General features: G+C 42.3%; 1 protein-coding gene across 2 annotated transcripts; it reads right to left on the bottom strand.

Moving 5' to 3' along the window:
• IFNAR2 (interferon alpha and beta receptor subunit 2) lies at positions 87 to 12,982 on the bottom strand. Of its 2 annotated transcripts, none has more exons than XM_021404519.1 (10): positions 12,802 to 12,982; positions 11,219 to 11,375; positions 8,995 to 9,091; positions 4,696 to 4,740; positions 4,212 to 4,344; positions 3,872 to 4,035; positions 3,536 to 3,708; positions 2,743 to 2,905; positions 2,226 to 2,344; positions 87 to 1,499 (listed from the first exon to the last, which is right to left on the bottom strand). In XM_021404519.1, exons 3-10 carry the CDS (start codon positions 9,053 to 9,055, stop codon positions 810 to 812), a joined length of 1,548 nt encoding a protein of 515 aa, XP_021260194.1. In that variant the 5' UTR covers positions 9,056 to 9,091; positions 11,219 to 11,375; positions 12,802 to 12,982; the 3' UTR covers positions 87 to 809. The 2 variants fall into 2 exon arrangements, with proteins under 2 accessions (XP_021260194.1, XP_021260187.1); XM_021404512.1 differs by having other exon boundaries at positions 11,219 to 11,372.

Here is a 13,001-nt window from a genome sequence, read left to right as displayed (position 1 = left end):
TTCCCCCACAAGGAGTCAACCTGTAGCAGGCTAACCAGTGTAAATTATCAAATACACGAAGGAACCACAGTAAAAACCCACAGACGGAAGCATGAAAAAATTTCTTTTTATCAAGTGTTGGAAGTACAACTTCACACTCCAGTAATTTTTAAATGTCATATAAACGTTAAAAAGTAGTATGTAAATACACAAAATTGTATCAAAAAGGTATAGATTTAATGTCTCCATTCACAGTAAGAACTCTCGAGTATTTTTACCCTCTCTTTTTACCTCTCCTCCCCGCACCTCCACAATTTCATTTGATCAGCTTTCTCTGCACAAGTTTAGAAATCAGTTCACTGACTCGAGCGCAGCATTACCCTTATGGCTGTGATCCATCCAGCAAAACAGGTTTCAGAGTAACCCATCAACAGAGCTAAAGAAGAGTAGCAGAGCCCTTTCAAACTAAGGTCAGGTTAACAGGCTGACCACTCACATCTCCCTGTTCTATAAACTAACTCCTCACTTGAGTTTATAGAAAATATTTACTATGTTCCAGCTGAAATGTAGTTCCAGTATTTAACTGTAAAACAAAATGACGACTCCCTTTTTCCGCTACATCCTAAGAGTCCTTTTCATTCTTCAGCAGGTAACATAACCTGAATCATACCCGGAAAGGTCACAGAAATATTTGTACTTAGGAATATGCTTTCAGAATGTTACAAAAAATAAAAAAGAAAAAAAGATCAGACCTGTATGTTCAGTCCAGAAACAGCTAAGATAGACAATATCTATTTGCATGCTACAAATTAATAGTGGTTCTCAGTTATTTATCTTCTTATGTATCCACTTTGTGGATCCATATCTGAATCTGATGAGTCACTTTCACTGGAAGAACTAGACGAATTTTGCCACGCGTCAGAGGTGTTAAGATGATGTGGTTTCTGTGCGCTTTCTGTGTCGCCAAGGAGTTTTGATTCAACAGCATGTGCACATTGCCAGTCAACAGCATCTTCTTGGGAAGAGAGAAGAGCTGCAGAACTATCTGTGGTCTCTTCAGAGATTCCCAGAAGCACAGATTTTAAGTTTATGGTAAAGCAAACATTGCTCCTTGACCTAAGAGAATAGGGACAATTTACCTCAGACAAAGGATTGAGTAACTCACTGTCCGCATCTTTCTCTTCTTCAACATCCATCTCGTTTTCTTCAAAGACTTCTGGGTCATCATCTGGATTTTGACTCACTTGGCCACTACTGTCATCACGTGTACTACTTGTAGAGAGCTGCACAAATACGTGTGACGTGTCAGAGGACTGAGGTGCTCTATGTACGATATCACGCCTTGCGTAGTCATGATTACTTGTGGCATCGCTTTCACTCTCATCGCTGTCATCGCCGTCACTGACAGCCCCAATGGATCCTTCTGTTTTTTTTTTAACCTCTTTATAAATGATCTCCACAGAAGATATTTCTTCAGATTCAAATGTAGAAGGTAAATAGGTAAACCTCTTCATGAATACCTAAAAGAACAAAGTGAACCAAAAAACAACAGACTATAAGCCAAACTGGTACACTCGCACAGAAAAGCCTGAAAAAATGCCCCAGCCATGAGGCTGTCAAACAAGTGATTATCTTTGGGCCACACTGTCAGCTTTTCTTCAGAGGTCGAGGTATCTAGGACTTTTCTCTCTTCTCCATTCCTGTAAATTGACAGCCCTCACTGCAAGTCAAGGCACACAGCATTGGACAGTACCCTGCCTTAAGTACGGTTTTATGCAAAACCCTATAACTGACTGAGCTGACTGAGAACAGCTCGGCATTTGGAGGTGATGCAGGTACTGCTTACTTTGTGTCTGCCCAAACCTCCTCCTTGAGTAAGCTTTCTTCCAGATCTAGACAGCTCCCCTTTTTTTTTTATTTGGTGTAACTGTCCTGGCTCAGTTATACTGCAAGAAATTTGCATGCTCCAGGAAGGATTTACATACACTAGATAATTTTCAAAGGGCAGAAAATTTTCCTATGGGGGGTGCTCTGCTGTGGAATCTAGCCTGCTTCTGTGCACCATGAAGAGTTTGTTTAAGTGTGCGTGTGATTTTGTAGCCCATAGGCTATCTTTGATACAAACAAACTGCAAATTTAAATGCTATGTGGACATACATTACTTGTACCTAATACACATACTTAGAAATTTGACATGGCAAGCTTCCTGCTCCCAACTAGGAATGTTAAATATGAAAACTACATACCAAGGTATCTGGAAGTGATTTCTTTTGAAGAATATAACCTCCTACATGCATACATTTCAGGATGACAGCTAAAATAATTGAAAAACATACAGCACCTGCAATTGCAATGGCATGATAATCTGCAAGTGAAAAAAAAAACCACGCATGAATGAAGTTTTCAATTATCACATTTCATATTTCACATTCAGAACAGCTACTCAGAATCTCAGAATAATTTTGCATAGAAGGGACACCTTCTATATAATTTTGCATAGAAGGTCAAGATAAGAGCAAATTTCAAGTTAGAATCAAAAATTAAAGAAAGAAATTACACCATCTTTGATAACTTTAGCAATAGATTTGTAGCCCCCAAATGGATGAGTTTTTATATTTCACTTATGAATCCCCACGTTTATCACTTTGCAGTTACTTTCTCTCTCAGTATTTTTAAAATCAACTTGTAAATCTTCTTAAGTACAAAGAAAACACTGGTACCTAATCAAATCAGAGAATAATATCTGCATCACAGCATAGTTACCTTTTTTAGCTACAGAGTCTGTAGTTATGCATTTCCAGGCTGATGGGATGGAATTTTTATTTAGAGATGCAGTGACCATAACAGACACACAGTAATTTCTATTCGGATACAATTCTTCAATGACAGTACTAAAAGGCTCTTCAGTGATTGTCCTGTGTGACCTCTGCCATGAAAGAGTGTTTTAAAGTTAACTATTCACCCAAAAAGAGAGAACATGGCCTTTCAGAGAAATACCGCTGTGGCACGTGAAACTGGAAAAACTGATACAGTAACTCAGTGATTTACCTAGGCAATTGCTTCATCTCTTGTTCAAGTTGTCAAGATGCTTGCTTTACACCTAACAAATTTCCAGTGCAGGCATCAGCTCTCTGGCTAGCCAACTTACTCCAGTGCTGTGCCAGCCCCACTGCTAATGTCTCCCTTTTTAACCTAAGGCCTGCACAAGTGTCAATTTCAGCTCGCTATTTTTGGTTACGTGGAATGGATTATTCCCTCTGTTTCTACAGCAAATTTACACAATCAGAGACTGTGGCCCCTAAATGTGTTTTGCTTGCATACACTAAGCCATCCCCCATTATTCCAGCATTTCCTTATGGGTCATAGCTAAGCCCCCCCCCCCTTTCAAGTAAGGATACAGCACAACTAGTATTCCTTTCTAGCCTGCTACTCAGCAGTATAAGGAAGTCATTATGTTTTCTTCTAAGTATTTTCTGTTCACTTGTGTGAATCTGCCGACCATTAGAACCATTTTATTTCTTGTCTAAAGAAAGAAATAGAAATAAAAGTTCTTTACCTTATGTTCTTCATCAAGTGTTTTCAGTGTTATTTCATAATCAAGGTATTTATATATATCAAATAAAGACAGCAGCTTTCCATTTTTTCTGAAGTGAGTGGATGGCAGCTTTATGGTGATATTTATGCAGTGTAGACAGGAACTGATATTAAATTCTGGTGGTCCCAAGAATGCTGTTGAAAAATAGAAAGAAGAAAAAGAAAACATGGAAGAAATATACACTATGTACTTAGTAGCAATACTATTTCAGTTTAAAAAAAAATGGTTTGTAATGCCATATTGTAAAGCTAGCAGAACATTTACACCTCACTGGAATAAAAACGAAAATGAACTTACTATCATAGAGTGGTGAAAAACGAAGTGAAGAGGAATTGAATACTTCAGTTCCTACAAAGCTCTGAACGAATGCAAAATATTCACCCGAAACAACTTCAAAATCATCTGTCAGGTTACAGAAGTGCTGTGCAATTCGTGAACACTGTTTTGCAATCTTCCATTTACTGTAAATCAAAATAAAGAGTAACTAACAATCCAAAATAATCTGTTTGGATCCTCTGTTATACGAAGGCATCTTTGTGGAGTGGAAAAACAATGAAAAAAGAAATAACAAGGCCGAGTGTTTTGAACTGATAAGCATAAAAAGAAAAAATTGTGTCTTATGTGAAGTAAGACTTGCCTGTGGTTATTGTACAGTACACGATAGTATGTTGGCTCAGTTGTTTGACCGCTTTGTGTTTGCCAGGATAAAATGTGCTGAAAGTTGTTAGATGTCATACGTAGATTAACACGTGGCCCTCTCAGAATCTCTTCTAGAAAGGGAAGGGAAAAAAAAGAAAAAAAAAGAAGAAAAGAAAACACACAACAGCCCATCATCATCATCAATATGAATGACAAACAAATTTGAGATTGCAACAATTCCAATCAATTCTAATTCTAATTCTAAACCTGATTAGAGAAGACCGATATTAGTCCCCAAATAAAGCAACCATAAAACAGAACTATGAGTTCAGCACAACAACAACAACGCGAAGGACTGTCTTCCTGTATTTCATTTAAGTTCTTTCCTCAAGAAGCATGAAGTTGTAAAATGCTGCTTGGTGAGAACATGCAAGTCTTTTGATCTGTATTAGGAAAAGTGAAAGACAATAGAAGCCTCTTACCAGGCAAGCTGCTGCAACAAGCTGCACACAGAATGCTGACGAACACTGGAAAATTAAACTGTGTATTAGTGGACTTGCATGTCTACAATATCTAATTATTAGTTTACTATTGGCAATATTAATCTGCAACAGTCAGAGACAATACTAAGTGTTCTCTCAGTGGAAGTGCTTCTGCAGCCCTTTGACTCAACTTTGTATGTTACCGAGTTGTCTGTTTACAACTTCCTCTGCCTGCTTTTCTCTGTGTTTGCTTCCTTCCTTTCTTCTATCAGAGTACAGGATGTCACCTTCTCCAACCATTGTCATTAATTCAAATAATTCATGGTTCCTAGGAGCCAGGTTTTTTTTAACTAGCTGTGGTTCATGCTCCTGTTGATCCTCACCAGAAGAGATTCAAGACTCAGTTCAAATAAACCTACTTAAGATGTTCTTATCAAATGCTGTCTTTAAGGATTCTAGCAATAGTTTAAGGTCAATCTGTCTATTAAATACCATAATAAGTCAGAATCTTAAAACTCTTCTGAAATAAGATGAAGAAGAACATTATTGAATCATCTTCAGTAATGAAAGGACAGATGTCCTTTGCTAAACGTGGGGAATCCTCAAGGCTGTAAATACAGCTTTGGTGTTAGATGTCTGTTTTCAGTCACCTAACTCATGTAACTCCCTCTCTAGTTCAGTGGCCTCTCCTTCCCAATGCTTGTGTCCTGTTTCTATAACACTGCTCTGTGATTCTATCTGTTTCTATATCATTCTGTTCTCTGCCTGCAAAAGAAAATAAAAACCACAAAAAAACCCCCCAACAACCAGCAAATGCTGCAAAATTTTTTCTTCTGTCACAAGGCATGGTTAAAACCACATTCAGTCACTCAGCCAGGCCTACTGTCTGAGCAATCTTCTGAACCCAGTCTTCTTGCAGACTCTGACATTCCAGGTTGCCACATCCTCTCGTATAAGCTCTGCAAGAGGCCATCCTCTAATCTAGATTCTCAAAATATCACAGTATTCCCAAAATATCACTAGCCTGATACTTCAGTTGAACTGTGTTAACTAATACTTCAACACGTTCTCTTATTGTCCTCATCTTGGTTACAGTGGTAACTTCCGTAGCACGCAGAATGGTTTTTTGAATTACATTTTTATGGCGACTAGCAAAGTAGCACTCTGGGGTGAGATGGAGGTTCTCAGGTGTCACACTATGACAAGTAACAGAATTGCTTCACGAGTCAACAAGTTGCGCCACAGAAAGGAGCACCCAAAAAAAGACAAAAGAAAATGGAACATACTTTATGAAAAATAAAGCAATCCGCTGTACCGGAATACATCTCCTAGGTAAATTTGCAGGTATTTAGAATAGCAGCGTGCCAGATGTTAAAAGCAAGGCATCTTGGGAACTGTTCTGTCCCAGAAACACTGTGAGGATGTCCTAATGCACGGGTGTCCAACCTTTTAGCTTGTCTGGGCAGGTAATGTATTTATGACAATTGAAAATGGCGTCACAAACGTAAACTGATGATTTTGTCAATCTTGAAACCTACTCTCAAATTCCTTTATCAAAACAGAGAGCACAGCTGCCTATTTTTTGCTGTTCTCAGGGCTGCGTTTAGCCAATTTACCAAACTGCATGCAGTTATTTGCCATCACTAGAGTTAGCATTGCCCTGCGCCCTCTCCGTGCCCTGGCTTCAGCACAGGCAGTGCTGATCTCACATCCAAGAGTGAATTAGGGTAGGTAAGGGTAAATTAGGTTGGGTAAGGTTATATAAATTCCAGGGAAGGTAAATTAGGGTAGGAAAGGTTATACGACCTGTCTCATTGACATGTCTGTAGCAGGATGGGGCCCGAGGGGAGCTCCAAAAGCTGCCTTCCAGCACGCTGATTTATTCCTTTTTTACATGTGGTTTGCCTTGATAAGCAAGGGGGGGCAAATTCTTACAAGGTATGCAAACTATGATATAAGCAGGGGTATGAAAAACATGTGACTTTACAGAATAGCAGAGAACTCTGTTGGTTTCTTAAGACCTCATTTTCAGTTCCCAAAAATGTGACGGATTGTTTATATGTTAATTATCACAGTTTTACGGCCTCCAGGTTTTTGCCAAAGGTGGCATTTTCTCTCTTCCTTGAGAACTTGCAGTCATAGCTCAGGCCCTTGACATGAGTACCAGGCCACATGCTGTTAGGCACAGAGTAGGTTAGGGAAGTGACAGAAGCATAGCCATCTGGCCTGCACAGCCTACACGACCAGAGGACGGCTACCAGACCTACATCCCACCCTCTCCAGCTTTGCATGACCTCTCCTCTTCTTCTGCCAGAGGCATCCTGGCTTGTATCAGAAATAGTGTTGCCAGCAGGAGTGGGGAAGTAATTGTCCCTCTGTACTCAGCACTGGTGAGGCTGCACCTCGAGTACTGTGTCCAGTTTTGGGCCCCTCACTGCAAGAAAGACATCAAGGCCCTGGACCATGTTCAGAGAGGGGCAGCGAAGCTGTGCGGGGTCTGGAGCACAGGTCTGATGGGGGGCGGCTGAGGGAGCTGGGATTGTTCAGTCTGGAGAAGAGGAGGCTCAGGGGAGACCTCATCGCTCTCTATAACTACCTGAAGGGAGGTTGTAGTGAGCTGGGGGTCGGCCTCTTCTCTTGTGTAACTAGTAACAGGAGGAGAGGGAATGGCCTCAAGTTGCGCCAGGGGAGATTCAGGCTGGACATTAGGAAATACTACTTTTCAGAAAGAGTGGTCAGGCGCTGGCATGGGCTGCCCAGGGAGGTGGTTGAGTCACCAACTGCGGAGGTGTTCAAGCAATGTTTAGATGTTGTGTTGAGGGACATGGTTTAGTGAGAACTACTGGTGATAGGCAGACAGTTGGACTGGATGATCTTGTTGGTCTTTTCCAACCTTGGTGATTCTATGATTCTATGATTCAGCAGGCTACACTTGGGCCATACTCCATGCATGCCTGTTCTAACACATCAGTTATTTTATGATCCTTGCCTATGTTTGCAGGCAGTACTGGGAGAGAAAAAGGAAAAATCTACTAAATTAGTTAGAATCTTTATGGTTCTGGAAAAGTGCCTTAAAAATCACCTTTTAAGGAGCAGTGGGCATACAAAGCAGCTGTACTTTGGCACCAATTCAGTTGACATCATTTAGGTCGGATGCTTAGCCAAGCATCCCTTGCAAATCTGGCTTTTAGGGTGTTAGTCTTACAAGTATTAAACTGCATTCCCAGCATTCATTCTGAAATTAGATGCAAAAAGATTAAGCCACTCATGTGAATTGCATGTGTAAAAAGTGTGTATTTCCAGAGGAGATAAAAGTGCTCTCTCTAGTTTCATTTTGCCATGCAAACCACAAGCATCCTCTCTCGTGCGTCTTCCTTTTGCATGTGTTCTTCTACATCATTACTGAATAATAAACATCCCCTTAGAGATGTGCACTTAAAACTAGAACAATTCATTTCTAGGAATCTAGCAACAAATTGCCCATCTGTAAAAAAACAACCCGTGGATATGAATAATTAAGCAATACTTTAATGGTTGTTATTTGTTACCTGAACACAAGCTCAGATTTGTAATCACACAGCCTTTAGCACACCGAGGACACAGCATCAGTACACAGGCTCTAGTAATGAGACACTTCCACTGAGTATGCTCTTTGGATTAGGAAAGGCAAACACTCATTTGCCTTCCTTTCTTATCCCAGACACCTCACGTGTCAGCTGTCTTGCTGAAGGAACTCCTGTTGACACAGATGTTTTTCTTTTCTCTCTGTATTTGTGATTTTTAAATACCTCACCCCTTTCAAAACAAATCCAGTTCTCCTGGAATTCAAATTGCTTCAGTAACTTTGTTTCAACAAACACCATTAACAAAGGTAGTTGGAAACCCCCATCATTTAGTATGTTGCTTCCTTACAGAAGGGATACAAACAGGAAAACATAATTATCAGAACGCTTTCCCACTCCCATCACAGCCCAGCCAACAAACTATGTCATGCTTGCCACGTCAGCAACCTTACAAGGAGTCCTTATAAAAAATAAGGACAAGAAATGAAAAACATTGTAACCAATAAAAGCTCACTGGATAGCTAGAGGAGTATACTGTTTCAAAGCAGTATTTTTCTAATGGAAAAATCTGGTTTATTTATAGGACGATATATATGAAATATAATACACTAGACATTTGATTCTGTGAATTATTCTAGAGAGAGCTCCATCACATTATCTTAATTCAGTAACTCAGGAGGAGTCATAATGAAAAGCCAGCTACCTCTCTTCCAATGTAAAAGTACAAGCAACTTACCAAGCTGATAGAAACGCAGTGGTCCACCCATCAGTGTTTCCATAGTGATAAAAAAACACATCCTTCTGACTGTAAAATGAACATTTTGCTCCCGTACCTGCAAATATATTAACAACAATCACACTCAGCAGATAGTACAGGTGAATGACTTGTAAGTAAAATGAGGTCCATGTACAAAGGATTATTTTAACCCCTTCAGCGCACTGGAGGAAGAGGCACTGGCACTGAAACAGTCTCTGCTATCATCCTGGGTTGTGCTCTTTAGAAGAGACAATCCATTTTTGTTCCCCTCCCCTCCTCACATGGAAAGGGCTCTAACAATTTCAAATAAAATAAATACCTCCAGCGCTGTATGACTACTGTGCAAAACAGATAGTTTTGTAGAATAGTTAGAATTTAAAATTGTGACAAAGCATATTATGCTCAAACTCAACACACTATTTTAAAGGATTTTTTGTTTTTCTTTTTTAAATTCACCCATCTGAGGTGCAGTCCTTCCTCTGCTCAAAGCTTTAGTGTGATTACAGGAAGTCACTGGTTAAGTGTTAAGAACCTGTATCTCTGCAACTGATGATCATAACTAGAAAATAATGAACTCTTCCACAGGTGAAGAGAAAGCTCTTTTTCATTTCAGCTTGGTTCATTTTATTAATTCACTGAAGCTTGAGTAATATTTTGGAGATTTAAAATGCCCGCTTCCCCCTTTTCAATCAAAATTAGAAGTGATGGATAAGAAGATACGATTTACTGGTTACACAGTCACAGAAACATAGAGGTTGGAAGGGACCTCTAGAGATCATCTAGTTGAACCCCAGTTTTAAAGTTTGCCATTGATATCTGCAAGCTGGAAAAAAATTAATTGCCATTGTCCAGCAAGTCTGTTTAGTTTTGGCACTAGTGGACGATACAGAAAAAAAATAATTTGTCTTTCCCACTCAGGTCAAGCTTACAGATTTCAGAAGTAGAAAAAATACCTTTCTGCTTTCAACAAACTAACCAGCTTTGTCCAGAAGATACACAGAAAACAATGTTACTTTCACAGTGACTTGGAGGTATTATGCAATAGATGTACTAGTCCACCATAGACCCTTGCAGTATATGCCATCACGAATGTCATGGTTTTGTGATTTTCGGTTATTGGTATTCCACATCATAACATCATGTAGTGGATATACCTGGTTCTCAGAAGAGAAGGACTACTACAGTCCCCACGGTACTTTTCTCCTCTGTTACCATTTCCAGCCGGAGGGAAAAGATAAAAGCTCACAGTATAAAAACTTGCAGATCACGAGACCTCATCCCTTTTTCCGCCCGTCTCTCATCTTGGCAGCACCTCGCTCTCCAGCCGTCTTATCGTCGGTAGTAGAGTAAGGCCTACCTTGATTTTGGGACATTGTCTCTCTCTGTATTGGATTTACCAGCTTAAATTGAAATTATATTGTATTATAGTGCACCAGCTTCTGGTAAAATTGAACGATACAATGGATTGTTAAAAACCATGTTGAAAGCAATGGGTGGCGGAACATTTAAGCATTGGGAGAAGCATTTGGCAGAAGCCACCGGGTTGGTCAATACTAGAGGATCAATCAATCATGATGGTCCTGCTCAATCCAGCTCTCTACATAATGTAGAGGGAGATAAGGTCCCTGTAGTACATGTAAAGAGCATGCTGGGAAAAGCAGTTTGGGTCTTTCCAGCTTCTGGAAAGGGCAAACCTCTCCGTGGCACTGTTTTTGCCCAGGGACCTGGGTCCACTTGGTGGGTGATGCGTGTTGTTTTGCATTCTGATATTTTATTTAGTAAATTAGTTTGTTTCTCCTCAGATTGTTGCCGCTGTTCTTTGCTCTCAGGGCCATCTCCTTACCCTTTTTCCCTTTTCCCTTTTCACGGTGTGTGGACCCGTGGATCCCCCGTTCCCTTCGTCATGGAACCGGGCCGAACGCCCGTAAACCGTTGACAACGAATAACCATCTTGAACATTTCTTACATATTCTAAGGTTCAGCACCTCAGAATACATAAGAAAAATGTTTCCAAACAGGTTGCTCTTTGAGTCTGCACAGCTGCTTAAATCTGTATGTCCTCTGCAAACTTATCGATAGCAGTGGAAATTCAAAGGGAAAACCATTTCTGTCAGAGCTGCTACTAACTTTTGTCACTCCTTAGAGCCTCAGCAACCCTGAGAGAGAAGCCACGGAAATACCTGTGAGTCCAGCCCCAACTCACCTCACCAGCGAGCTCCAACACAGTAACTGGGTTGGGTACTCCCAGGTGCTGCTTGAAGCCTCCAGCACTTTCCAAACTCAGCTTCACAGTTCCACCTCATTTGCAGAGGCAGCTCATCTTTAACTTGAGTTCGGGCCAGGCTGTTTTGGATTGTCTGCTTCCAATCAAGAAAAAAAATAAAAATAATGATAGCAGTTTCTGAAGTTTTGAAATTCACTGGCTTCCATTTCAGAAATGTTTCATTCAATGGAATCAGAAAATATGCCATATTCTTTGAAACAAGCAGATTGCATGCTTATTTATATAAACCAACGAATTTGAATACTGAGAGGGACAGATGGACACGGAAGAGACACCTCATGTATGGAAGTCAGCAAAGGAACATTCTAATCCTACACAGGAAGTATGATATATGAAACAACTTTTTTACAGAAATCATGTGAGTGAGAGAACCGTTCAGTCTGGAAAAGAGGAGGATGAAGGGAGACCTCATTGCTCTCTACAACCATGTGAAAGGAGGTTGTGGTGAGTTGGAGGTTGGTGTCTTCTCCCAGGTAACAGTGCCAGGATGAGTGGTAATGGCCTCAAGTTGCAGCAGGAGAGGTTCAGGTTGGGTATTTGGAAAAAATTCCTCTCAGGGAGAGTGGTGAGGCACTGGCACAGGCTGCCCAGGGAAGTTGTGGACTGGAGGTTCCTGAAGGTGTTCAAGAGCCATGTGGATGTGGCGCTGAAGGATGTGGTTAGTGGGCATGGTGGGGATGGGCTGACAGTTGGACTGGATGATCTTAGTGGTCTTTTCCAACCTTAATGATTCTATGCTCTACACTGTGCAGGTGTGGCTTCAACTCAAGAAGTGTATGCAATTTGGGGCACTACAGTACAAAAAGGACACACAAAACTATTAGAGACTGTCCGAGGGAGGGCTACAAAGATGGTGAGTGGTCTGGAGGGGATAAGAGTGGCTGAGGCCCCTCGATGTTTCCAGCCCAGAGCAGAGGAGCTGAGGGGAGGCCTCATGGCGGCTGCAGCTCCTCACAGGGAGCAAAGGGGCAGCGCTGAGCTCTGCTCTCTGTGACAGCGACAGGGCCCGAGGGAACGGCATGGAGCTGTGTCAGGGGAGGGGCAGCTGGGGGTTAGGGAAAGGGTCTGCACCAGAGGGCGGTGGGCATGGCCCCGAGTGTTGGAGTTCTGGAAGCGTTTGGATAACAGTGTCAGATATAGGATTTGTCTGCTGGTGATGCTGCGCGGAGCCCGGAGTCGGGCTTGGTGATCCTGAACGCACGGCCTGCCCCTGCACCGAGCTGCTCGGATTCACCCCGAACGCGCTGCTGGGGACGCGAATCTCGATCAACAGAAAGAAAACAGAAAGAAGCGGCCTTTCCAGGAAATCCCCCCCGCTCCCGCGGAAGCTCACCGCACACGGCCGAGCGGGCCCCGCTGACACCGCTCCCCAAGGCGGGGGATGGGACGGGACACCCTACGCGCTGCCCCTGCGGCCGCCCCAGTGCCCGTGCTGCTGGGGACCTCCCCTCCCTCCAACGGCGCCGCTCCGACGCCCAGGCCAGAGCCAGCCGCGGCCGTACCTCGCAGCGGGAGTCATCCTCACGGTCTACGAGAACGGCGCCCAGCAGCTCCCTGCCGGGCCCAGCCAGAGCCCCACGGACGAAACGGTAGACGTTGCGCCCTGGAACAGGGAGCGCAGCCGAGCCTACCCCGCAGGAGCGACGCCTCGGGGGCGGGACGCACAGCGTGCTGCTGCCGGGCTACTCGCTGCTGCTGGCCG

Source organism: Numida meleagris, chromosome 1 (genome assembly GCF_002078875.1).
Source record: "Numida meleagris isolate 19003 breed g44 Domestic line chromosome 1, NumMel1.0, whole genome shotgun sequence".
NCBI classification, from domain to species: Eukaryota; Metazoa; Chordata; class Aves; order Galliformes; family Numididae; genus Numida; species Numida meleagris.
The sequence above is the reverse complement of the archived record's forward strand: the minus strand, read 5'-3'. Positions and strand labels throughout refer to the sequence as shown.

Bases quoted from the DNA above. Each gene is read 5' to 3' on its own strand.
- IFNAR2 (XM_021404519.1), bottom strand. From the start codon at position 9,055: ATGTGTTTTTTTATCACTATGGAAACACTGATGGGTGGACCACTGCGT. The intron at 4,036-4,211 runs GCAAGTCTTACT...TTTGATTTACAG, and splicing joins GTACTGTACAATAACCACAG to TAAATGGAAGATTGCAAAAC. The intron at 2,906-3,535 runs GTAAAGAACTTT...CTTTCATGGCAG, and splicing joins CACTTGATGAAGAACATAAG to AGGTCACACAGGACAATCAC.